This window comes from Haliotis rufescens, unplaced genomic scaffold, assembly GCF_023055435.1.
Source record: "Haliotis rufescens isolate VD_foot unplaced genomic scaffold, xgHalRufe1.0.p SCAF_4, whole genome shotgun sequence".
Lineage (NCBI taxonomy): Eukaryota > Metazoa > Mollusca > Gastropoda > Lepetellida > Haliotidae > Haliotis > Haliotis rufescens.
This window is the reverse complement of record NW_025964112.1, coordinates 59,330,420-59,355,768: the sequence shown is the minus strand read 5'-3', so window position 1 is coordinate 59,355,768 and position 25,349 is coordinate 59,330,420. Positions and strand designations below refer to the sequence as shown.

Sequence of the window (25,349 nt, the reverse complement as noted above, 5' to 3'; positions counted from 1 at the left end):
TTTGAGGAACAGATGACGCATGCTTATCTATAAGACCATCTTAGCCATGCTGAACGATCAGTATCACAACCAGATTTATTAAAATATTTTTGAACATTGTTGGAAAGTGCGTGCAAGAACTTACAACAGTTGAGGGTGGCTGCTTCATCTGACTTATCCCCGCAGTCGTCGGCGCCGTCGCACACCCATCTCATGGAGATACACCGACCGTTGTCACAGGTGAATTGGTTGCCGAAACACGTCCGGTTGTTGTAACCTGTTTGAAATAAGGCATATACACATAATTGTTTACACATCTCTTTCATAACATTGATGCACAGGGGTTTATGACTGGCTCATTTCCGATTGCTGCAAATACAATAATTTGCGTCCCTAAAACCATGGCTTTCATGTTATGATTGTTATTACTATCAATCAAATTTCAAAAAACCCATTTCTCTTTGGGCAGGTTGTTAGCTGATATATTCAATTGTTCCATTGTTTTCATTGCTTGACAAATGACGTCATCCAGTGACCATGACGTCATAGGCGATAAAAACCAATAAACAGTGTTACTGTAATCATAATGTTACACTGCCAACATGGAGTATTGGACACTTATGCTACTTACTACAGTAGTCGGACTCATCCTCTCCGAAGCCGCAATCGTCGTCCCCGTCGCAGTGCCAAGTGCCCGGGATACACTTGTGAGACTTGTCGCAGTAGAAATCTCCTGTATAAGTAAAAGTAAAAGACTCCATCTTGAACGTTTGAACAGATCACCAAACTTTCAGTTGATCATGTTGTATAAATCTTTATTTCGATCTGGCAACTATATTTATTCCTTTTGAGGTATTCACGTAGTAGCCTAAACGTCTTTACAAAACTATGCAATTGCAAATATGTTTTATACAGATCCTATTTTGTACCCAAAGTGCCTCACCAGAAGAGCATGTAACCTGCTGACAGAAGAGAGGGTTCTCGTCCGAGTTGTCGCCGCAGTCGTTGTCGCCGTCACACATGTATCGACGGACGATGCAGATGTTGGTGGTGGGGCACTTCACCTGTCCGGTTGGACAGGAACGCGGAGCTGTAGACACAAATATATATTGCTTTTATGTTACTCGAATATGACAGGGTAAATATAGCAATATTGCAGAGATTTTTGGACGGTGGAAACAATTTATGGTCTTTTTGAGTTCGAACCAGATTCATCCATGTAACTGCTCTAACCACTTAGCTCCATCAGCTGATAGAGCTTTTGTTACTGTACGGTTTTACATGTTTCAATTACCATGACAACGATATTAATATTATGTTGTGTTTTGGCAACCATATGGCAAGTCGTACTGAAGAGAGGAAAGCGTGTATTTTAAACTTACGACAATCAGTCTCGTCTGTTTTATTCCCATCCCTACAGTTGTCGACGCCGTCGCACTTCTGGGTGAGGCTGATGCAGCGGGAGTTCTGGCAGCTGAACTCCTCAGTGCCACATGTAGGGTATGCTGGACATGGAAAAGTTCATAAATTAATCATCCTGGAACATCTTACAGTTTCTTTACCGAAGCATACACGTGAGACCTTGATAATATGTGGATATCTTTTGTACTTACGGCAGTCAAGTTCATCAGAGTTGTCTCTGCAGTCGTTGTCAAAGTCACATCTGTACCTGAGAGGGATGCATCTGCCGTTGTTACACCGGAAGTATGTCGGGTCACATGTATGAAGAGCTGAAGACAAACAGACACAAGGTAACGGTTTCTCCACACACAAAGATTATGTCATGAGCAACGGTAGCTAATATCAAATTTAACCTGCACAAAAACATAAACAATTATGTACAACGAACACTTAGTATACGCTGGACAGATTTCTCCGCTCTCAGTGTTTGAAATAGGCACCACATTGTGGAAAATAGGGATTATTTACGAGTTAAAACTGTCTGACCCGGTATAAAGCATTTATATACGTCATGTCTCAAAATAATAAAAATTACGTTTGAGCACTCAGTATGAATTTTATAAAGTAAATGTTTATCATGTGTATTGATAAACTATTCTTTAAAGCAATCCTGTTAAAACATCTCGCGTGGTTCCGGATTAGAATAGGTCCCCAAAAGGCGATCCAAAAGGATCGCGTGGTCAGGTGACTTGGTTGTTATCGAACATCCACGGAATGAATTGTTGCTTATAATATCAATCACTGGGTTGTCTGGGCCACACTCCATCATTTACAGGTCGCCGTCACATAGCTGGGATATTGCAGCGCTAAGCAATAAACAAACAAACAATAACGTTACAACATACCACACAAGTTTGGATCTTCATCTGACTTATCCTGACAATCGTTGTCCATGTCGCACACCCAGCGGTGAATCAAACAACGCCCATTTTCACAGACAAACTCGTTTTCGGAACAATTGTTGCTTTTTGGGACGCACATCTTTCCTCCATTTCCAACTTTAAGGTCAAGGCCGTCATTACAAGCACATTCGGCCTTATCTCCAGGGGCGGGGTGACAGCTGTGACTGCAGCCACCGTTGAAGACGTCACAAGGGTTGGTGTTACCTGTATCATTCAGATAGTATAGGTACCACAGCAAATACTTGTATATGCGTTTGCATGTTATTTCGTCACAGCATGCCATCAGGTGGTGTTTACTTCAATTTAATTATAATCAGGGATTTGAACAAAGAACTAAGACAATAGTTGGATATCCCCAACCTTAAAACGCTTGTTAGAACAATATACAAAGGAATGGATATCCCCTACTTTGTGAGAACAGTAGACAAGGAACTAAGACAAGGAACTGGATACCCCCTACTTTGTTAGAGCATTATACAAAGGAATGGATATCCCCTACTTTGTGAGAACAGTAGACAAGGAACTGAGACAATAACTGGATATCCCCTCCTTTGACAGAACAGTATACAACGAAATGGATATCCCCTACTTTGTGAGAGCAGTATACAATGGAATGGATATCCCCTACTTTGTGAGAACAGTAGAAAGGAACTGAGACAATAACTGGATATCCCCTACTTTGTCAGAACAGTATACAACGAAATGGATATCCCCTACTTTGTGAGAACAGTAGACAAGGAACAAAGATAATAACTGGATATCCCCTACTTTGTTCGAACAGTATACCCTTACGGCGTGCGAACAATTGACAAAGAACCAAGGCATGACGACACTCTGCCGTTGCCTCTAATTTGAAGACCTTGACCTTGTGACTCACATTTCTGTCTGTCTGCTGCATACACGGTGAGTCCCATAGGCCGCGTGGAGAGACCCTGGATTATCACCTGCATGTTCGACCCCGTGAACTTGTTAGCTCGGAACACACCGCCTGCACGGGAAGACAACATCACGCATGAACACTGGAATAACTGCATAGGTATATAACAGGCTTTGTATTTATACATAATGACTTGGAGATGGGGGCCCTGGCGTTTGATATGCAATGCGTTATTACATTTCATTTGTTGTTATGACCATATAAAGGTAACACATCGGCGATAAAAATAGAAAAATATCTTTGTGTTTTGGACGGTATACCGATTTACTTCCATACACAGTTCTATATAGAGAGGTCAAGTTCCCCATTGCATTTCATCTGATCTGGCGCTGAGTGCCTATGGACATCGCCTGTCTCAAACAAAAGTTACAATGTGGCAGATTTAGAAGTCGGTAGAGACGACACAAAACATCACTGTCTCATTGTGTACTTACGCAACGTCCAATCTGTCCAGTAAATGTGATCCCCAAATATGGTCATGGAGAATGGATGCACTGTGGTTTCTATGACGACTTCACGATAATTTCCATCAGTATTCGCTCTTTCAACCCTGTCTCTAGTTTAAAGGAAAGGAAATGTTAAAACAGAGAAAAGCAACAGACACATTGACATCAAAGAGTTATTTAACGTTAACTAACAAAATAACACACGTTCATGACTTATAAGCATAACGCCTTTCTGTTTGTCTTAGTTCACTGTGCCAGCAGCCCGACATTGCCACGTACTTCATGGCATCTGCCCAGTATATCATCTGCTGGTCGTAGTCGATGGCGAGGCCGTTGGGCCAGCCCAGGTCCGTGGTGACGATGGCGGTACGCTGGTTCCCTGCCATCGTTGCGCGCTCGATCTTTGGGCTCCGGCCCCAGTCCGACCAGTACAGATATCTGCAACAGGCATACACAATCTTCACGTGTGGACCTCCATCAATGTAAATACATTCCAATGCGTGGTCCCCAGTGAACTGAATGTCCCTAACTTACGACTACAACACTCGTTACCGTGCAGAATGTCAACGACCTACATACACCTCAATTAGATGTACATTTTCTGTCCACAGGTAGACCCCCAAAGATGTACATACACCCTCACTTATATATACACCACCTGTCAATGTGTAGACCCTTAATGATGTACATACACCCTCACTTAGATATACCCAACCTGTCAATGTGTAGACCCTTAATGACGAACATACATTCTCTTTAAACAATAGTCCAGCATTATCCCTGCCGGAGATACCAGAAATGTGCTTCACATATAGTACATGTGGGGAATCATACCCGGGCTGTCATGACGAGTGACACGTTAACCACTGACTACCCCACCCCCACCGCTCCTTACAGTCTATGGACTACCGAAGCTTCTGACTTTCCCTCGGCAGAGCACTAGGCCACTCAACCCCACCGCTCCTTACAGTCTATAGACAACTGAAGCTACTGAATTTCCCTCGACAGAGCACTAGGCTACTCAACCCCCACCGCTCCTTACAGTCTATAGACTACTGAAGCTACTGATTTTCCCTCGACAGGGCACTAGGCTACCCAACGCCCACCACTCCTTACAGTCTATAGACTACTGAAGCTACTGACTTTCCCTCGACAGGGCACTAGGCTACCCAACTCCCACCACTCCTTACAGTCTATATACTACTGAAGCTACTGACTTACCCTCGGCAGGGGTCGATGGCTAGAGCCCGGGGGCTGCTGACCGATGCTAGTGCCACCTTGTTGCTGTGGTCGAGGTTCATGCTGTAGATCTTACTCTTGAATAGGTCAGCCCAGTAGATCTTCTTGGACACCCAGTCAAACGCTATTCCCTCAACAGACGTGATGTCATTTGTGGGCCCAAACTCTGGAAGGCAAATCATGCATACTGACTGTATAACTAACTACGACTACAGTAACTGCTTGTCATAAACTTCAGTCCACTCGACATTTATTCTTTCAATTGGGGTTTTCATGCACAAAGAGTCAACGTATAGTTTTCTGGTAGCTGAGATCAATGACGCCCACCGTAACATTCTATTGATTCAAATGTCATATGCTCTAATGTGTACCCCTTCTAAATGTCATTCGACTCGTGAAGATCCGGGTAGAGAATAGGTCTTCAGCAACCCATGGAAGCCGTTTGGGGCGTTTATGCTTGTCGCAAGAGGTGAATAACGGGATCGGGTGGTCAGGCGCATGTCATTGTACCTCAACTGCGTAGAACATTACGCTTCTCTTTCGGCCATGCCTCCTTACCAGATAGGTTTGACTTGGCTACGAGATCCTCCACGACAGTCTCTCCCTTGATAACTCTGCTGATCTTCTTTTCCCCAACCTGACTGAAGTAGATGTAGTTTTCTTTGACGTCGAAGTCGACAGCCACCGCCCCCTTCAGCCCCGTGATGGTGGGGATGGGGAGGGTGCCGTCATCGGGATTGAGGGACAAGCCGCGGATCTCCGTCTCCGCGGCCAGGATCAGGAACTCAGTCAAAGCTGAACAGCAGAGAACATATAACATCTTCAGTGTACCATGGTACAGGTGAGAGACCATGCTGAATGTCAGGAACAAGTTACATTCTTCAATACACCATGGCTCATCTCGGGGAACATTTAACATTCTTCAATATACCATGGTGCATGTCAGAGAACATTAAACATTCTTCAATATACCATGGTGCATCTCAGAGAACATTTAACATTCTTCAATATACCATGGTGCATGTCAGAGAACATTAAACATTCTTCAATATACCATGGTGCATGTCAGAGAACATTTAACATTCTTCAATATTCCATGGTGCATGTCAGAGAACATTTAACATTCTTCAATATACCATGGTGCATGTCAGAGAACATTTAACTTTCTTCAATATACCATGGTGCATGTCAGAGAACATTTAACATTCTTAGATATTAACATTATTCATTATACCACGGTGCATGTCAGAGAACATTTAACATTCTTCAATATTCCATGGTGCATGTCAGAGAACATTAAACATTCTTCAATATACCATGGTGCATGTCAGAGAACATTTAACATTCTTAGATATTAACATTATTCATTATACCACGGTGCATGTCAGAGAACATTTAACATTCTTAGATATTAACATTATTCATTATACCACGGTGCATGTCAAGGAACATTTATCATTCTTGAATATACCATGGTGCATGTCAGAGAACATTTAACATTCTTCAATGTACCATGGTGCATGTCAGACTGCTGAATACACGTGACCTCGCAAGAGGTTATGTCCTTCACTCACACACCTTCACATGTCTTCCCATCTGTAGCCAACTGCCCCGCCGAGCAGGAACATGTGGGAGTGGTCTCCCCTGGCATGGCGAAACACAGCTGCTGGCAGCCTCCATTGTTCTTAGTACACGGACTGGTTCCAGCGGGCTGGCTGGACTTGTCAAATATGGCTACGTCTCGCACATTCAGCAAATTGGACTTGATGACTTCCGCTTTCTGGGATTGATCGCCGGTATTGGATACTCTGTATAGCTACAAACGGGTGAAGTATTACATTAACACCCTTCCAATGTGAAACACACGTGGCATGGCGACGTGAACACTGAATCCTCATTTATTGAAAGTTTTACAGATCACATACGTAGGCCATCTTTCCTTGCCTAATTACGTACGTGTGTATCGCAGTTATTTCAAAACGAGAAGATAGAAAGCATCACCAGTAATGTTGCATTAACTATGTTTCCAAATTTGCAGGTAATTTTGAGACTCACTTGGAAAGCTTATCTGTCGTCTTTGGCTCAAAATAAAATACCGCTAATCTGGTCAGGCATCATCTATGTATCTGCTAAATGAAACACATTTGTAATTTAAAGTATATGTACTGCTAGATGCATATTTACCTCTTTCAGGTTTTTGTCCACCCAGTAAATATAGTTTCCGTACAAAGCCAGGCCATATGGTTTGGGGAGATTCAGACGGACAGTCTGTCTGTTTCCTCCGCTGAAGGAAACACTCTGGAAGAAAGCGTCGGTTTACTTTTCGGGTTTACTCTACAGTTCAGTCAACATCATCCACCCCGCTAAAATACGGAGACACAACTGAATGAAACCTTTAATTGAATAAAGTTTCTTGCATACATGATGTAAGCAATGGTTACTGATGTTTGTATTATACATGGCTCATTATGTCTCAAGTTGTACCTTGAAAGATGCCATCCAAAGACGATTCTTGTAAATCGCATAATATAAACCATGCTGTTACTGTTTCATGCACCATATATGTACCTGACTGATGTCTAATAAAATATGAATAAAAGAAGTAAGGGGCGACAAACGGTATCTGGTGGTCAGGCTCGCTGACATGGTTGATGCATGTCATGATTTCCAAATTGCATAGATCGATGGCAATCACTAGTTTGTCTTGTCAAGACTCGATTATGTACAGACTGCCGTCATGAAGCTGGAATATGGCTGAGTGCGGCATTAAACAATAAACAAACAAAACAAACTAATAAAAAAATATATACGCAGTCACTCAACAGTTGACGCCTGCGAATTTCAAAGGTTCAATATGTGTACTACATGTACAACCCAACCACCGTACCTGTATGGCGTCGATGACGGAGTCAACCCAGTACAGGTTGTGAGTCTTGTAGTCGATGGCCAGGTCGCGGGGGAAGCTGATGCCGTTCGTCACGATGGCTGTTCTGTTACTGCCGTCCAATCTGGAGCGTTCTATCTTGGGTTGCTGGCCATAGTCCGCCCAATACAGATACCTGATGGTAATCAAGGTGAGTGAGTGAATTCTGCATTAATACACAATCAGATCTAATTCAGACCCGTGAAGATCCGGGGTAGAATAGGTCTTCAGCAACCCATGCTTGCCCTAGAAGGCGAATATGCTTGTCGTAAAAGGCTACTAACGGGATCGGGTGGTAAGGCTCGCTGACTTGGTTGATGCATGTCATCGATCCAAATTGCGTGGGTCGATGCTCATGATATTAATCACGGTCTGGTCCAGACTCAATTATTTACAGACCGCCGTCATATAGCTGGAATATTGCCGAGTGCGGCGTTAAACAACAAACCAACCAACCAACAAAGATATAATTCAGCTGTATCAGATGGGAGGCTGGAACTGGCAGCATTGTTGCTGACAACATAAGCAACGACTCGAGCCGAGAGATAGCCATGGGATTTACGACAATCGTAGCACTACGTTGGCTTTGTGAAACGGGGCCGACAATCTTGGCTTAACACACGGGTTTGCTTGGCATATACATACCGGTGGACATAAAAGATAAGCAATAGAGCGTGATTCATATTGGATTAAATATGTATGTGGTATATAGAACATTTCTAACAATGTACCTCTTGATGGGGTTGACGACGATAGCTCTGGGAGATCCGTGCTGAGATTTGACGATGACTCGTCGGTGGGAGCCATTAAGTCGAGATACTTCGATGAAGGTTTCAACAGCAAAAGCGTTGGTGAAGTATATGTTTTCTGAAAGAAACATAACGTTGTTACACATTTAACTGTAATTTTACTGAGGGATATCTCTTAACACTTAATCGTCACTACAATACAATCGTGAGATGTCCGTCACAATCAACTTTAAGTGTCTTACGGGCAATCCAGTCCACCGAAACACCATGGATTCCTCCACTACCAATTCCGGAATTGATAACGTCCTCCATTCCAGATCCGTCAGTTTTTATCCGCCTGACACCGCCTCGTTTGGCGCTCTTGCCCGGTGGCGCAGCGTCTGCCCAGTAGATGAACTTCCCTGCCATGTACACGTCAACCTGGCTCGCTGCACGGCCTACAGCAGAGGATAAACGAGATGCTTGAGTCATGTGTTGGATCGGCCATAATAACATATACGGTCATAAAAAGCTCAATAGGTGCAATGTTTAAATTATGTCTTATTATTTGGACAGTGCAAAATATAATAACAAAATGAGGTGAAATGGGGTTAAATGTCTCGTTTAAGATTATTACTTCCAAAGCGATGTGCATGCACGTGTGTGCTTGTGTAGGTGCAATGCTGGTTTTATAGTGCTAGCTCAATGAGATACCATGCCGCAGTTTAACATAGATACCCCATTCAGACACATTGACTCCGAGACGACCAGTCCCTGTTTTATCCCCTTAATGCAGAGCATCAGGCAGGGTAACAACAAGTCCCAACTTAAAAGTATTTTGGCATGACACGGGCAGACAGTCTATCAACTACGAATACACCACGGTCTATAACAGACGTAATGACGGAACATTAGTTTAAGGCGTCAGCAGTAGCTGTTGTGTGTGTGAGGCTCACCTGTTCCTGCTATTGGCATCATGGTCTCGCTGTGGTCGCCTCCGGTCAGACCAAACCCTCGTATCCTGCTGTACTGGGACACCACGACGAAGGAGTCCACACCTGCACAAGATAAAGAAGAGATGTGCAGATGTGTTCAAAAGTATTGCAGCGTACCTTGAAACATATCGTATGGGTCGTATGAAATGTATGACACGATGATCAACACTAGCGTAACTGTTAAACACTACTCTGACATGGTATAAGAGACGGGATTCCCCATTACGTCTGTATCAGTGCGACATAGTATGTCTGTTTCCTACATAAAGGCATTAAAAATTGAAGGAATGTAAACTGCCCGGCAAAAGAAAGCATACACTTGGAAATTGGACTGTAAAATTGCGAAACAATGTTCTTTGAGACTTCGTGTCCAATTGTGAGATAATTCTTGATACAAACATATGATTCATACAATATCGCCTACGATACCCGCCATCTAATAATTATTTCTTGTTTGTTTCATTTTAGCAACCATCAAACATGGCTGTATACTTGGTCTTGCCCGGCAGTTTAGACCAACGTCTGACACATGCGCAATATTAGTCTGGGCCATTTTAGGGACATTAGTACAGTCAACATTTGCTCCAAGTACGAAGAAGCTACATGATGCGCCTATAGTATATGTCATATAGTAATGGGTGTATATATATGTAAAAGGTAACATATTTGGAACTTCTTAGCTTCATAGCATGCAATATGTACATTGACAGCTTTTTCGTTATTGCTACATTCTTACTTTTAGTTAACATTAATGTAACAAATTTCTGTAAACATGGATAACGGATAATCGGATATACTATTTATCAATGAACTGTTTTCTGTGTTCAGCACACAAAGGACAAAGTAGAAAGAAATGGTATTCACTTTCTACACTGTTTAAATCACAAAACTGACAAATTCTGTGTTCTCTCACGATCCCCATATATCTTCCCGTCTCGATAAAGAGTTCGTGTGAAGGACAACTGAATCTTGCAAGTGCAATTCGAAATGTTTTTAGTGTCACATTTAATAAGTATTGCTCTCCATAGAAGCTGTTTTTTAAAGAGGGAATAACTTGATAGTTTCTCAGATACTGATAAGGAAAAATGCCAATTTCTTGGATATCTTGTTAAAGGCATTTTAACTAATTCAATCCAGTATTTTATTGTTTTTACTTTGCAAACATAGTTAGGGGATATCGTCCACATTCTCCGTAGACCATTAGATTAGACATTCCAGTTTTCACACCAAGGAATCTTTTGCATGCACATAAATGTACTTTTTCCATAACATCAATCATTTCTAATCCCCAAACCTCTGCTCCATATAACAAAACTGGGCTTTTTTTTGTGTAAAAAATCTTAAAGAATGTACTACAGGATATATTTCCAATAACTTCCATAGTTGAAGAATTCCAATTAGGATCTTCTTAGCTTGTACAGCAGCTTGGTTAGCATGCATGTTCCATGACAATCTATTTGTAAAATATACACCTAAGTACTTATAGAACGATACAACATCTTATGAATGTCCAAGATAAAACCATTTCTCTCTTTTAGCGAAGATACCACTATTTTTAAAAACAATAACTTTTGACTTATTTTTGTTATAAATTCCATTCTTTTCAATAACATTTCAGCTGATTAATTTGCTTTTGTAGGCCAGATATTGTGCTTGAAAACTATGTCATCAGCAAACAAAAGAAGAAATAACCTTATAGTTTCCGTGTGCAGTTGGATGCAGTCAGAACAGTTCTGCTGAATTTGTTGAGCTAATTCATTGATAAAGAAGGAGAACAAAAACGGACTTAAAATACACCCCTGCTTAACGTCAATGTTGCTTTCAAATGTGTCAGACACAGTACCGGTATTTCACGTTATTTATCTAATGTTATCTCGGCAAAGATTCATTGATAATTTGATTACTTTCAAATTGTTCAGTTGTGTGAAACGTACGTAAATCCATTGTGAGTGGAAGATGTGATGAATCAGCGCGTGAGCGTATGTCAAATTTACTGCATAAATCAAACAAATCAGATGCGCATATTATAAAATCAAAATTAACTACATGTACATTGTGCCAGATACACATTATTTTAGTACAGCTTCTTTAAGCTCCATGCTCATTGACAGTTGAAGCCACTTCTTCCAACGTTATCTTTGTATCCGATGACGTCATATCAACGCACTGTCGCACATAATTTAAGATGACGTCATCTATCTTGCGCATGAAACCGCATGTTTTACATTCTCTCAGAAATATACATCATGGATAATAAATATAATAACCTACTCGAAACTCGGAAATAGGATTATCTTAGGAAAGTAATTCACTCGGGATTCACTGCGTAATTTCTCGTAGGTTATCACGTGGTACTTACTGCCGCACGAGCCATTCTTCTGCCTAATGAAGCCGGTTGAGCACTGACACACCGCTTGGCCTGCTGGCCCGCTGGGGAGACACAGTTGCTCACAGTTGCCGTAGTTGGTCTTACAACCAGTGTGACCACCTAGTAAAACAATACGTGAGTGAGGAGAGGTTCCTGTCGCTTTTGGCATGGATACATTCGTATCACGATGAGTGAAACCAAGACATGTCTTATATACCTATGTGAGATACACCTGTCTCTAGCGTATCCTTAACGTAGGCACCAACAATATGGCAACCCCACCATCCCTTATCAAAATATCGTTAGTGATGTTAAGGGACTGAGTACGATGGGCATCTAGTCCGATATTCGTGAGAGAGTGAGTGAGTGAGTTGGGTTTAACGCTGCTTTTAACAGTATTCCAGTTACCGTGAATAAGTGAGAGAGTATTCAATATTCACGTAACATCAAGGAGGGGACTATCATACATGGACTTCAGACAATGCAGCCATGTGTTTGTTTGTTGTTTAACGCCACACTCAGCAATATACTAGCCATATGACGGCAGTCCGTAAATAATCGCGTCTGGACAAGGCAATCCAGTGACTCGTGAACATCGATCCACGCAATTGGAATACGATGGCATGCTTCAACCAAGTGAACGAGCCTGACCACCCGATCACGTTAGTCGCCTCTTACGACAAGCATAGTTGCGGGTATTCGAGACTGGGCCTTCGGCGTTACCAAGGAACGTTAAAACAGCTAGGCTACTCAACGGCTCCTAGTCTCCATCGACAACTGAAAGTTACGCATGACATTTTCTGTAATCACACTTCCGTTGGTGAACTGAACGTTATATTAATGTATTCATTTGATTAAGATGTTGACTGCGAACAAAACCTTTACTATGCCTGTCATGGTAAACCCGAACTGCTCCTAGCGACTCCAGGTTGTTGCGGAGGGCCCGGGGGTTGTCGAGGTCGGAGAGAGGGGCGGAGTAGATCCTCTCGTAGGAGGTGTCGGCAAAGTAGAGGATGCTGTTGTACACCGCAAGGCCGCTTGGCTGGCCCAGGTTCTCCACTGCTTGGGACCGAGAGCCGCTTCTCAGGGAGTGGCGGCTTATCTGAGCAGTCAAAGAGTTCATATGCATTTCCTACATTGTGATCGTTCGGCATCACCGGGTACACAGAACATTAAGAATGAAAAACTTTCCATGGACGGAGGGAATGATATAGGATATTGGCACATGCACATTTGGTGGGCTTATCATTGCACGACGTCATGAAGCATATATTTGTGTCATTATTAGTCCATGGTGAAGAGACAATCATTAAATCATCTGAATTAAAGATGCCAAATCCTTTCAGTTAAACACCAAGAATACCGAGACTGACACGTTTTAATACACGGTAATAATAATATAGTACGTGGTATTGTCTTTTATAAACTAGATTTATCAGATTGTGTATTGTACTCTTGCCTTTTGTTTAGTGATCACTTTTAACTATTGTAAGACTCGGCACGTGTAATTATTAATAAAGCAATCTTAAATCATTGGAGGATAAAATTATGTCTATAGGACGGAGGCAATCAAATACCTTTGCACAATAGACAACTTAATAAAAAGCGAAGTAATATTTTCGTATACAAGACGCTGTTTGAGAACAGCTAAGGACGATTTAAGATTTCAAATAGGAACATTGATAATAAAACGTGCAAAACATGTATGTCGGTAACCATAATGTGCGAATTCGTAGTATATTTTCAAATTTACATATAATGGTTTAATGAGGTGAAGAAACCACAGAGACATAGCAAGCTCACTGGTGAAACTCGAAGGGAATTGTTATCATAAATGAATGCCGATGAATGCGTTTCTATGGCAATGCTTCTCACCCTCTGGTAGAAAGGGTCCGACCAGTACAGCATGTCATTCTTAGTATCCAGGGCTATGTACTCTGGCTTCCGGAGACCACTGTTGACGAGGATGGTGGGGTTGGAGCCGTCCATGTTCATCACTGCTATCTTCATCTGTATTCCGTCAGTGCCTTGATCCGACCAGTACAGTTTGCTGCAATAATACCGACATATAAATCCAGGCCTATGACATACTATAGTCAATAAATTTATACTCAGTATGTGTTGATAACATGAACAGTCACCTATGTTTCTGACAATATTACAAAGGGGACCTTTCAGAGTATATCACTCTGTATGAACATTGTGTACTTTTAATATTAGCAATTACTGGTCGGAATTACCTTAACTTTAATCTTCTTTTCATGACGAATTAATCATCGTTTAAACTGAATAAAATCGGTCGCAAGCTCACTTTGGGCGTTAAACTACTCTGTCTGTTATGGCCCCGTGCGTCCAGTGAACATGACATGGCGATTAGAGGGTTTCCTAATAATTACCAACTACCGGAACCATCAGATCCTGTCGCAATAATTAACGTTATCATGTACATCAGTGGCACCAACAATCAGATCTTCTATTCCGATTAGATATATCTCTGCGCGAAGATCTGAGCATCTGTGTCAGGTGAACCAAGAGCTAACTTAGCTAACTAAGGATGCGTGAGTTCTTGAACCAATCAGATGTCAGCTTTCTAATACGACACGGATCAGCTTCATTTTCTTATCACCTCGATTCGGAAATGTCGATTTTTTTCAAAGGAAAACAAGAACACAAACATTCCTTGGACGATACTCCCTTTCGGGCGTAGATGCCATGCTGCTTATCAACAACAGGATGTATGATACACTATCCACTTCAATATAGTAGTGCGGCTTTATGTAACTGCATTCGGAAATACCCGAGCACATTCATTTTCGAGACATAGAAATCACATATGCCTGTCTGAATGCTTTGCTCACTTGTATCGAGAATTTATCAGTCACGACGCTGATTGGCTGATAAGAAAGTTTCCCCGACGTGACCTCATATCGATGTGTTCTCAGACCTTCACGCACATAGGTAAAAGATATGGTTTTAATGACATTGCGTCTCTAACGACTGATACTATTTCGTAGAAAAGGAACTGAAGGTTCCTCCGGGTAGTCAGTAAGGGACTAGATCAGCTTGTGGATCTCACCCCTTTATGGGATCCGCGGCGAGAGAGAAGGGTCTGGCACAGTCAGTTGCCTTGCCGGTGTTGCTGAGGATGATCTTCCGGTAGTGCTGGTCGCCGTCCATCTTCATCACCTCGATGTATCCGGCCGCCATGTTGGCCCAGTACAGGTTGCGAGAGATCCAGTCGACCACAATGGCGTTTGGGTAGCCCTCCACAGCAGCAGGGACAAACGTGGACTCGTTCATGCCGTTCAGGCGGATACGGTTAATACTACCCTGAAGTTGAGAGAAGTTTCGCTATTTTGTTGAACTAATGTCAATCTGACATGCTAATTTAAGCTACGAGCCTGAATCTAACTGGGCGGCAAAAGAAAGTATAGGTCGAGTTTCATGATCGATAGAAAAAAAACAAGAAGAGGTTTTGTTGTGAATTATAATATAATCTAAACATTGTCAGGCACACTACAAGTTCATTGTCGACACAGTTGCCTTCAATAGCGTGTATGACCTCCAGCTGCCTCATACATGCACGTGCAGTTTATGCCATAAGCGGGAAACCTGTTCCACCATTTATTTGTCACCGGTGTTTTGTGGTACCTGATCCTGGGCAGTCAAATTCCCAATACCCACTTTCCACTAGTTATCGCTGTTTTTAGGAAAATTACAAATTGCCAACCTATACTTTCTTTTGCCGCTTAGTTAATTTTTACAAAAACACCTTGACACAATGTATTAATTGTTTCAGACATTGTATAGTCTGAAACATAAATATCTTGTTTACCCCCCCCCCCCCCCCCGACACACACACAATACCAAATATATATTCAAGATCTGTTCCCTGTACCGAGCACTAGAGCGCTGATGCACATCTGTCCAGTGACACATACAAAACACATGATTACTATTAATGTTAAAGTCAATGTGTAAAATGACTGAGCTTTTCACTTACGCAATTTACGAAACCAAATATTTCAGTCAATTTACAAGTTGACTGAAAAACCTGTATATTGTGTTCCAAATTCTAAACATTTTGATGGTAAATATCATTACCCTGTGACTGAAAATGATATGATTAAAAAAGAAAACGAAGAGAATGTATATTTTTTATTTGTTTGCTTCTGGTCCTACAATAATTAATCTATTGTGATGTTTTAAGCCCCTTTGAACTTCTTCGTGAGTTTCCGTCAATCTGTTATATAAATGGACAGATCTTTCAGTCAGCTTGTAAAGTGCTAAATGCACAAGTCATATTTAACGCATTGACTGTAACATACAGAACAGATTAAGGACGAAAACTGTAAAATACAGAATTACAAAAACGAAATATGTTCTGTTACTTACAACCTTTGACTGGACATAGTAGACGAATTTGTTTTCGCTGTCATAGTCGAAGTCAAGACCTCTAGCAATGGCACTGATGGGGACAAATGCCGCGTCCTCTTTCTCTGCCAGGTTTATTCCTGCAAGCTGCGTGTTGGTCATGTACAGAAGAACATCGTCATGGGCTGCAATAGGACGATTGTATGCTGTTGTACATTGTCTGTGTAGGGCGAATAAGCTCGTGCAATTCGGCTCTCGGACAGTTTAATTCCTATGATTCACCTTTCTGTTTGTCTTCATTTTACGATGTATCGCAATCTAGCACTTAGATATCTTCTGATTAATCAAAAGAATAAAGTTAGTTTCACACAAGGCAAAACGTCTTGACCCATTATTGACAGGAAATGATCAACAGGTTGTTGTTCCCCTTTCACAGTTCAGTTTTAACGTGCTGAGAATTGAAGCTCATGTTTGAGGGACAGCGATTAGAAACCTTACTCTGGCTTTGTATTATTTTTGTGATCTGAAAATGTTATAATAATCTATTTTGCATGAGCCTACTTATCTCTACATCTCTATGGACATATGATGAGATAAAATCAAAGTGAAAGTATACGTCAGGTCACCAGAACTCTATGTTTTGTCTTCAGTGTGTCTGTGGTATGGCTAAATTCCACATCCATCAGGTACAAATAACATTTACATAAATATATCTCGTGCCTAAAAGCTACGATCAATGTCGTTATGGTATAGCTTCTAAATGAAGCAAAATTACGTTTTCAAAACAGGTTGTTGTAAGGTAAATGGTTAAACTAATTCAAAGGAATTGTTGCTTATTTGCACTGAACTAAATTGATTAATTGAAACCTTGCTATTGTCATATTCCACTGGAAGTGATGTATTCATATTTGTTTACTAACAGTATCGCGCATGTTACCTTAGAACACGATTACCTACAGTGCAATCTCCATACCTTCAACACAGTTGGTGTTGGACGCATCCAGCTTCATGTCGACAGGGCAGGTGCACGTGTACCCGGGGCTTGGGTCGGGGGACAGAAGACACAGGTGGCTGCAGGGTTGTTTGGCACACGGGTTGGTTACTGAAACAATAAGTGCAGACATTCTCCTAATTGTTACAACTTTTACATTAACAAAGTGTTTTTTCCAGACTTGGAACTGTTTATGTTTGTTATTGCTCTGCCGTCTTCGAAATGAGTTGCTGAACGGGAGGTTATACGATATATATCATACTGGAATGTCGATAACATGCACTGGATAATTGAGGAGGGATTTATATACACGGCAGTGTCAAACATGGCAGTAAATTCCTTCTAAGCAGAATATTACTTTCTTTACTCTTCTGATTAACTTTCCATCCTATGAGTATATATTTTTATTTATTACCTGCTTTCACATCAGGTGGGTAGCCTATGAGTTTGGGTTGGCGAGACTGATGATAGGACACGATGCCGAGAGGTCGGTTCAGACTGGCGGCTTCCACCGTTCTGTTGGAACAGTCGAACTTGTTGCAGCGCGACACGCGACTGGCCGCGCGGTCTGTCCAGTAGATCCAGTCTTCAAGGATGGTGATTGCGTGGGGATGACGTAGAAACTGCAAAATGGGTGGGAGTCAGTGGAATAACACAGTTTGGTGTTTAACGCCGCAGTCAGCAGTATTCCAGCTATATGACTGCGGTTTGAAAATAATCGTGACCAGGCAATCCAGTGATTGACATCACAAGCATCAATCTTCGCTTTTGGGATACGATGATATGCATCAACAAGTCGGCAAGCCTGACCACCCGATCCCGTCAGTCGCCTCTTACGACAAGTATGGGTTGCTGAAGACGAATTCTAACCCGAAATCGTCAAGGGACACAACGTATTTTAGCCATAAGAAACGGATATAGGTTCGTTTCAATCGTTCCATTGTTTTCACGGTTTACAAAGAGGCCCATAGCAATATGACGTCATACTGAACATGGCGTTATCCTTCCTTCGTTTTATGTGACGTCATCCAAACAATAGGCCAATCGCAACTCGAAACTGCGGATTAGTTGTCCCTAGTGAATTAGGGTGGACTTATAGTCCGTTATTCGGGGCCCATTGGTTATACTCTAAGTGTATGAGATCACAATATATGTAATGTTATCGTGTATTAAACAACACTTGAATATCGCTTACGTGGTCATTGGAGAACACTTTCCTCCTTTCAGAACCGTCGTAGTTACACACATCGATGAAGTCCATCCGGGCATCTGCGAAGTAGATTTGCTGGTTGGGGTAGTCCAGTGTGAGAGCGTTAGGCCAGTAGACGTTTGTGGAAACGATCACCTCGCGGTTGCTGCCATCCAGACCAGATCGTTGAATGCTTGGATTTTGCCCCCAGTCGGACCAGAATAGAAGCCGGATGCTGCAAACAAACGCTTTTAGAGTATGCTTTCAAAATAATGTCTCATAGAAATATGAGCAGGTTCTTTTGTTAAACACAGGTACCTAAATTACCTGTTTGTATGAATAATAGCCTTAATTACCACGGCTCGGGGATGGAAATTTTCCGACGCTGCTGAGTTCAAAATATGTTACCCGCCAGGAGAAGAGAGACCTTATGGATGCTAGAATACAATTGTGCTGTGACGCCAAAAAGACGTTTGACGTCAAATTACTTCAGTGAAGACTGTACAAACAGATCTTATATTTCTCCCGTAATGTAATAAGACATTATTTGAAAACCTTTCAGCATACATGTCCAATTTCAATTCAGTACTTTCAGACATTGTCTAAAAACTGCAATTATTACATCAACAGTTAAACATCTGAAAATGAGTCCAAATGTTTGATGTCATGAATTTCTGAAATAAATATGAATTGAAGGAAGATTGTTAATTGTATTTTTGAGTTCCGAAGATACTGTTGTTTTAAAATATAATCAAAAGTCAAAATGTGATTTTTCACCCTTAGGTCCCTTATGTCCTGGTTAGTCACAAATATATTTTTAATGTTTCTTCGCGATGGAATAGTTGACGAAGTATAGGTTGGGTTACAATCTGCCTGTGTACATAATCGCCACAACAAACCTATCATGACAAGAATGGTAATGGTTTTTTACATACAAGTTCATAATTTACTAAAACAAGAGGGGTGGGTATGTGATAGGCTCCTACCCGTCTCTGGGGTCGACCTCTATGCCCCGGGGGTTCGTGATATTCTCGCTGAAGAGGACCACCCTGTTTGTGCCATCCACCCGGGATACCTCGACCGTCTCCATCCTGTAGTCCGTCCAGTACAAGTTCCCCGCCACCCAGTCGACGGCTATGTCCTCGACAACGTCGATTCCCGTCGTCACGATCTGCGTTCACAACAAGCAAACAATGAATACAACCACATCCTATATGCGGATATAGCACCGTTACTGTCTTGAGAATTAGGAGTCGTTATGTTCATTTGTGTTAATTGTCAACGTGACATTGGGAATGTTTCAGCTACGTGGCCACGTTTGATGTAATGGTTTGGTTTGGTGTTAAACGACGCACTCGACAATATTTCAGCTAATGGACGGTGGTCTGTAAATATTCTTGACCAGACAATCCAGCGATTGACACCATGGGCTTCGATCTACGCAACTGGGATACGATGGCACGAATCAGTTAGTTGCCTCTCATGACAGTTCCCGGAGGTCAATTCTAACAAGGATCTTCACGTGGAGTTTCAAATATGAATTAATGGAAGTGAGATTTATAACATTAATAACATTTATGGACATGTGTTTGTGTGCGTGTGTGCGTGCGTGCGTGCGTGCGTGTATGTGTGCGTGTGTGTGTGCGTGCGTGCGTGCGTGCGTGTGTTACCTGTGAGTATTCGATGACACATGTCAGTGTTAGAAATAATGTTCGGAGTTTTTGAACATATACGATATATCAAGGTGTCTGTACCTCAGTTAGATTTGTCCCATTATAGGTAGTCCTGAATATTTTCTTGAGTCCCGTGTCAGAGAAGTAGATGTAGTCATTCCAGACATCGATGTCTAAGCCGGAGAGCGATCTCAGTCCAGGCACCGGGAGGTCACTGTACACCTTGGCATTGAGCGTAGACCGCACAAGAGACTGCTGAGTCGCCACCATGATGTAGAGGAGGCTGGAATCTGGGGACATGTGACATAAGCTACAGTGTAGGACCAAACACTCCAGGATACAGCAGAGCTATAACCATTCCAGAGATACAGCAGAGGTATAACCATTCCAGAGATACGTCAGTGGTCTAACCATTTCAGAGATACGTCATAGGTCTAACCATTTCAGAGATACAGCAGAGGTATAACCATTTCAGAGATACGTCATAGGTCTAACCATTCCAGAGATATAGCAGAGGTATAACCATTTCAGAGATACGTCATAGGTCTAACCATTTCAGAGATACAGCAGAGGTATAACCATTTCAGAGATACGTCATAGGTCTAACCATTCCAGAGATATAGCAGAGGTATAACCATTTCAGAGATACGTCATAGGTCTAACCATTTCAGAGATACAGCAGAGGTATAACCATTTCAGAGATACGTCATAGGTCTAACCATTTCAGAGATACGTCATAGGTCCAACCATTCCAGAGATACGTCAGTGGTCTACCCATTTCAAAGATTCGTCAGTGGTCTAATCATTTCAGAGATACGTCAGTGGTCTAACCATTTCAGAGATACGTCATAGGTCTAACTATTCCAGAGATACGTCATAGGTCTAACCATTCCAGAGATACGTCATAGGTCTAACCATTCCAGAGATACGTCATAGGTCTAACCATTCCAGAGATACGTCATAGGTCTAACCATTCCAGAGATACGTCATAGGTCTAACCATTCCAGAGATACGTCAGTGGTCTAACCATTTCAAAGATTCGTCAGTGGTCTAACCATTTCAAAGATACGTCAGTGGTCTAACCATTTCAGAGATACGTCAGTGTTCTAACCATTTCAGAGATACGTCATAGGTCTAACTATTCCAGAGATACGTCATAGGTCTAACCATTCCAGAGATACGTCATAGGTCTAACCATTCCAGAGATACGTCATAGGTCTAACCATTTCAAAGATACGTCATAGATCGAACCATTCCAGAGATACGTCAGTGGTCTAACCATTTCAAAGATACGTCAGTGGTCTAACCATTTCAGAGATACGTCAGTGGTCTAACCATTTCAGAGATACGTCATAGGTCTAACTATTCCAGAGCAGCAGTGGAGGACTTACCATTATACAGATACAGTTGTGTTTAGTCATATGTTTTGGAACACTATAGGATTAATATTTCCATGGGCTTATGTCTATCAATCCCAGTCACACAGTGTATGACTAACCATTATATGCAGTGAAGGGCTCACCATTCCAATGATACAATCTGTACTCTGTCACATGCTTTTGCGAGCACTGTCATCTCTGATTTTCAGTGATCCATTCATCTATGTTCAACCGCCATTTTGCCTTCTACGTCCATTGGAATGTTTCGTCAAATTATCGAAACCGATTATTCTCTGGCGTTATATATTTAAAGTACAGTGTCTACTGTAGAATGGCATCATTGTTTAATGGTAAAGGCGATGAAGCTATATTTCCACCCCTAACACACGGTGCACAGTTGATGCTTACTTCGGTTGGCCTGGCAGTGGACTCCGTCCGGCATCAGGTCGTAGTAGGGCCCGCACGAGCACTTGAACGAACCCTTGGTGTTCGTGCACTGCTGACTGCACGCACCCGGCACAGCGCACTCGTCCGTGTCTGCAATAAGGTATTGTAACATCTGTACTTCACGGGTGTTTCGTTACACAACGGTAAATACTTAATAACTTTGTTGTATACACTAAGGTTACAGTACGCATACAAACTGAAACATATACATGCCACACAGTGACTTAACCTTACCAATACAGTGAGTGAGTGAGTGAGTACAGTTTTACGCCACTTTCAGCAATATTCCAACAGTATCACGGTGGGAACACCAGAATTGCACCCATTGCACCCAGGGGGGGGGGGGGGGGGGGGGGGGGGTCGAACCCGGCCAAGCCGGTTTTAACCACTAGGCAAGCCTAATACGGATATTAACAGTGCTTACCTACGTAAAGGTACACATCCTCATTGATTACAGATCACCTAAACAGGTGGATACATGTGCGTGTTAATTGCAAAGTGATCTAATTGTACCTGCATTGATGTACACAAAACATACAGTTGCCAAAGCCTACTTACAAATACCTGTTGATTCACACAGCTTACTAACACAGATGGTGCACAGTTTGCCTATACAGTGGGTGAGTGAGTATGGTTTTACGCTGCTTTTAGACATATTCCTGCAATATCATGGCGGTGGACACCGGAAAATGGGCTTCACACATTGTACCCATGTGGGGAATCGAAAACGGGTCTTCGACGTGACGAGCCAACGCTTTTACCACTAGGCTACCCCACCGCTCCTCTTACCTATACAGACTTTGGTATCATTGAGCTCTTGACCGGTGGGGCACCTGCACTCCGCCCCCCGTGGCGTCTGGATACATCGGTGACTACACCCTCCGTTTTTGAAGCGACAACTTTCAGAATCTGTAAGTATAAGTGACAAAACCATTTCAATGCATTACCGCTGTAAATGTTGCACGTAAGTCATTGTAAATAAAATACACTAAAAGCAATTCCATAGCCATACAAAATTTCTGCTGAAAGCATTCTACGATTCCGACTATGTCATAGGCATGTGTTTATGAATCACTATCAAATAGTGATGATGCCAAGTGTTCGCGGAAAGGTTAGCGTATCCTGCCCCACCGGTGATACCCGTCATAAACACATGCAAAGGCAAGTCTATTGTTCACCTGAAAAAATACGGGAACGTGTGGTACAAGTCAAAAAAGGGAATTACAAAGGACATTATTTTGGTCACTGATCAAATTTTGAAATGTCTTGCACAAGTCTGACACACGACACACATTGAACAATGCAAACAATCCTAGCATCCAGTGTCACTTTTTCATCGTTCGGATAATCAATGAATACAATTTGATGTTGGATTCTGTGTAAGTAGTGCTCTATTTCATACTCACTGCAGACATTGCTTCAACATATACTCACTACAACGTGCATACAGTGCTCTGATATTCTCTGCCAAATGCGCACTGGTATATACTCACTACAGACAGGGCTTTCGTCGTGTCCGCCAGGGCAGTCCTCCCGTTTATCACACACTTGGGTTATATTGATACACTTGCGGACATTCCCTGGACACTCCCACTGACCAGGGCAGGAGAAGGGGGGTGGGGCTGAAAGAAAGTTAATTGAATGATCCATTATAGCATCAAATGCATTCTACTGTATATGTTCTAGTAAAAGAACTTCAAGACATAATGAGTTGTATTTTGTTGTAACTTCCATGTATTCATGTGACCTTATGTGACTGGGTCCCAGTGACATATTCCATTATGATTAACTCCGTTATCTCGAACTCTGGTCGGGAACATTGAAATAAGGTAATTATCAAATGCTGGGGCCACTCACGACATGTCATTTCTTGATCTTCATCCGAGTTGTCTCCGCAGTCGTCATCGCCATCGCAGACCCAGCCCTTGAAGATGCAGCGTCCGTTGTTACAGCGGAATCGGTTTGCGAAACAGGTTGGTGTTGCTGATGACAAAAATAATTGCTGAAACCTTAACCAGACACATACAAGTGCATTGCCACACGCCTGGTAGACATGTGGATGTTGCTTACAATTTATATTTCCCGAATAATGAAATACAAAATCTAATGGACTCGTATTGTAAATAATTATCGAGTCATCCACCTAGACACAAGCTGTCAAAGCTTTTTAGAATAACATGCATTTAGTGTAAATTCAGCATGAAGTGGATTGTGTCTTGAGAGGTAAACGCGCCAACAACGTACTAGAGACAACAACGTCATCAACTACGTCACGATTACTTTTACGACTTCCACGACTAGTTATATGTCTCTATACCGATACTCCTCATTTTGAAAGTGTACTTACGACACGTGTCAGGTTCGTCTGTACCGTCCTCGCAGTCCTCCTGTCCATCACACTTCCATTTGTTGGGGATGCAGCCGCCCACACCGCACTTGAGCTCGTCAGAGTGGCAGCCTTCCGGTGGCCGCGTGGCTGGGGACAGTGACATCACGTTTCGGGAACATGTCGACACAATAATAACGCGACATCCTGATTCTACATAGCCTCTTTCATTTATGAATATTATTTCACTTTGGCGTTCACATCGGACGTTCTACAGACTGGTTCTACAAGGGAGCAACCATTTGACATGCTGGGGGAAGGGCTGGGATTTTATCGAAAAAATAAATTGTCTCCGAAAATTCTTTAATTTTGCTTCAGACTGTTGAAAACTAGGAAATTGCCTGCCAGAAAAAAATACATTGTTTCAAGTTGTTTTATAAGCAATAATTCAGGCTAATAATAAAAATATCTCGATACAAAATCCCAACTAGTCAATCAACGAAGTCGACGAGTTAGTCGCCCCTTACAAGCATGGGTTGCTGAAGATCAATTCTAACCCAGATCACCTCAACTTCCTTGTTCCATGATAGATAGGGGTTATTGGTGACTTACGACATTCGTGTTCATCACTCTCATCCTGACAGTCAGCCACGCCGTCACACCGGTACTTTCTGAGGACGCACTGGCGGATGGTCTTACAGGTCCACCGAGATCCCGTGCAGTTGAGGGGCGGGCAGCCAACTTCGTCGCTGCCGTCGAAGCAGTCGCTGCCGCCGTTGCAGACGCGCGACTCCGGGATGCACCGTTTGTCATTGCATTTGAAGTATCCAACGGGACAGGTGTGTGTTTCTGGCAGATGATTCAATAGCATGGATCAATTATAAACCATCTCTTATATACTAGTATCACGTTGTCAGCAACGGAGAGTATGGAAAACATAATTCTATTTGGAGAATAGCCAAGTTATGAGGAATTACAAATTATCTGTACTG

General features: G+C 42.2%; 1 protein-coding gene across 3 annotated transcripts in view; it reads right to left on the bottom strand.

Moving 5' to 3' along the window:
* The window catches only part of LOC124113848 (low-density lipoprotein receptor-related protein 2-like), a 91,566-nt gene that overhangs the window by 26,137 nt on the left and 40,080 nt on the right, over window positions 1-25,349 (bottom strand). For 2 of the 3 annotated variants that reach the window (XM_046474344.2, XM_046474349.2), the window contains 33 exons: window positions 24,970-25,206; window positions 24,379-24,507; window positions 23,889-24,014; window positions 23,525-23,653; window positions 22,821-22,940; window positions 21,993-22,121; window positions 20,287-20,495; window positions 19,519-19,703; window positions 18,539-18,767; window positions 17,759-17,966; window positions 17,326-17,454; window positions 16,374-16,537; window positions 15,055-15,308; window positions 13,854-14,028; window positions 12,858-13,080; window positions 11,970-12,098; window positions 9,572-9,673; window positions 8,879-9,073; window positions 8,619-8,754; window positions 7,852-8,023; window positions 7,149-7,262; window positions 6,543-6,780; window positions 5,523-5,759; window positions 4,947-5,130; window positions 4,005-4,163; window positions 3,714-3,835; window positions 3,220-3,330; window positions 2,286-2,546; window positions 1,593-1,709; window positions 1,362-1,484; window positions 923-1,069; window positions 611-712; window positions 125-256 (listed from right to left, as the gene is read on the bottom strand). In XM_046474344.2, the coding sequence (XP_046330300.2) occupies window positions 125-256; window positions 611-712; window positions 923-1,069; window positions 1,362-1,484; window positions 1,593-1,709; window positions 2,286-2,546; window positions 3,220-3,330; window positions 3,714-3,835; window positions 4,005-4,163; window positions 4,947-5,130; window positions 5,523-5,759; window positions 6,543-6,780; window positions 7,149-7,262; window positions 7,852-8,023; window positions 8,619-8,754; window positions 8,879-9,073; window positions 9,572-9,673; window positions 11,970-12,098; window positions 12,858-13,080; window positions 13,854-14,028; window positions 15,055-15,308; window positions 16,374-16,537; window positions 17,326-17,454; window positions 17,759-17,966; window positions 18,539-18,767; window positions 19,519-19,703; window positions 20,287-20,495; window positions 21,993-22,121; window positions 22,821-22,940; window positions 23,525-23,653; window positions 23,889-24,014; window positions 24,379-24,507; window positions 24,970-25,206 (5,427 nt within the window). The remainder of the gene's footprint in view (window positions 1-124; window positions 257-610; window positions 713-922; window positions 1,070-1,361; window positions 1,485-1,592; window positions 1,710-2,285; window positions 2,547-3,219; window positions 3,331-3,713; window positions 3,836-4,004; window positions 4,164-4,946; window positions 5,131-5,522; window positions 5,760-6,542; window positions 6,781-7,148; window positions 7,263-7,851; window positions 8,024-8,618; window positions 8,755-8,878; window positions 9,074-9,571; window positions 9,674-11,969; window positions 12,099-12,857; window positions 13,081-13,853; window positions 14,029-15,054; window positions 15,309-16,373; window positions 16,538-17,325; window positions 17,455-17,758; window positions 17,967-18,538; window positions 18,768-19,518; window positions 19,704-20,286; window positions 20,496-21,992; window positions 22,122-22,820; window positions 22,941-23,524; window positions 23,654-23,888; window positions 24,015-24,378; window positions 24,508-24,969; window positions 25,207-25,349) is intronic. The other variant, XM_046474345.2, reaches the window with a different exon arrangement.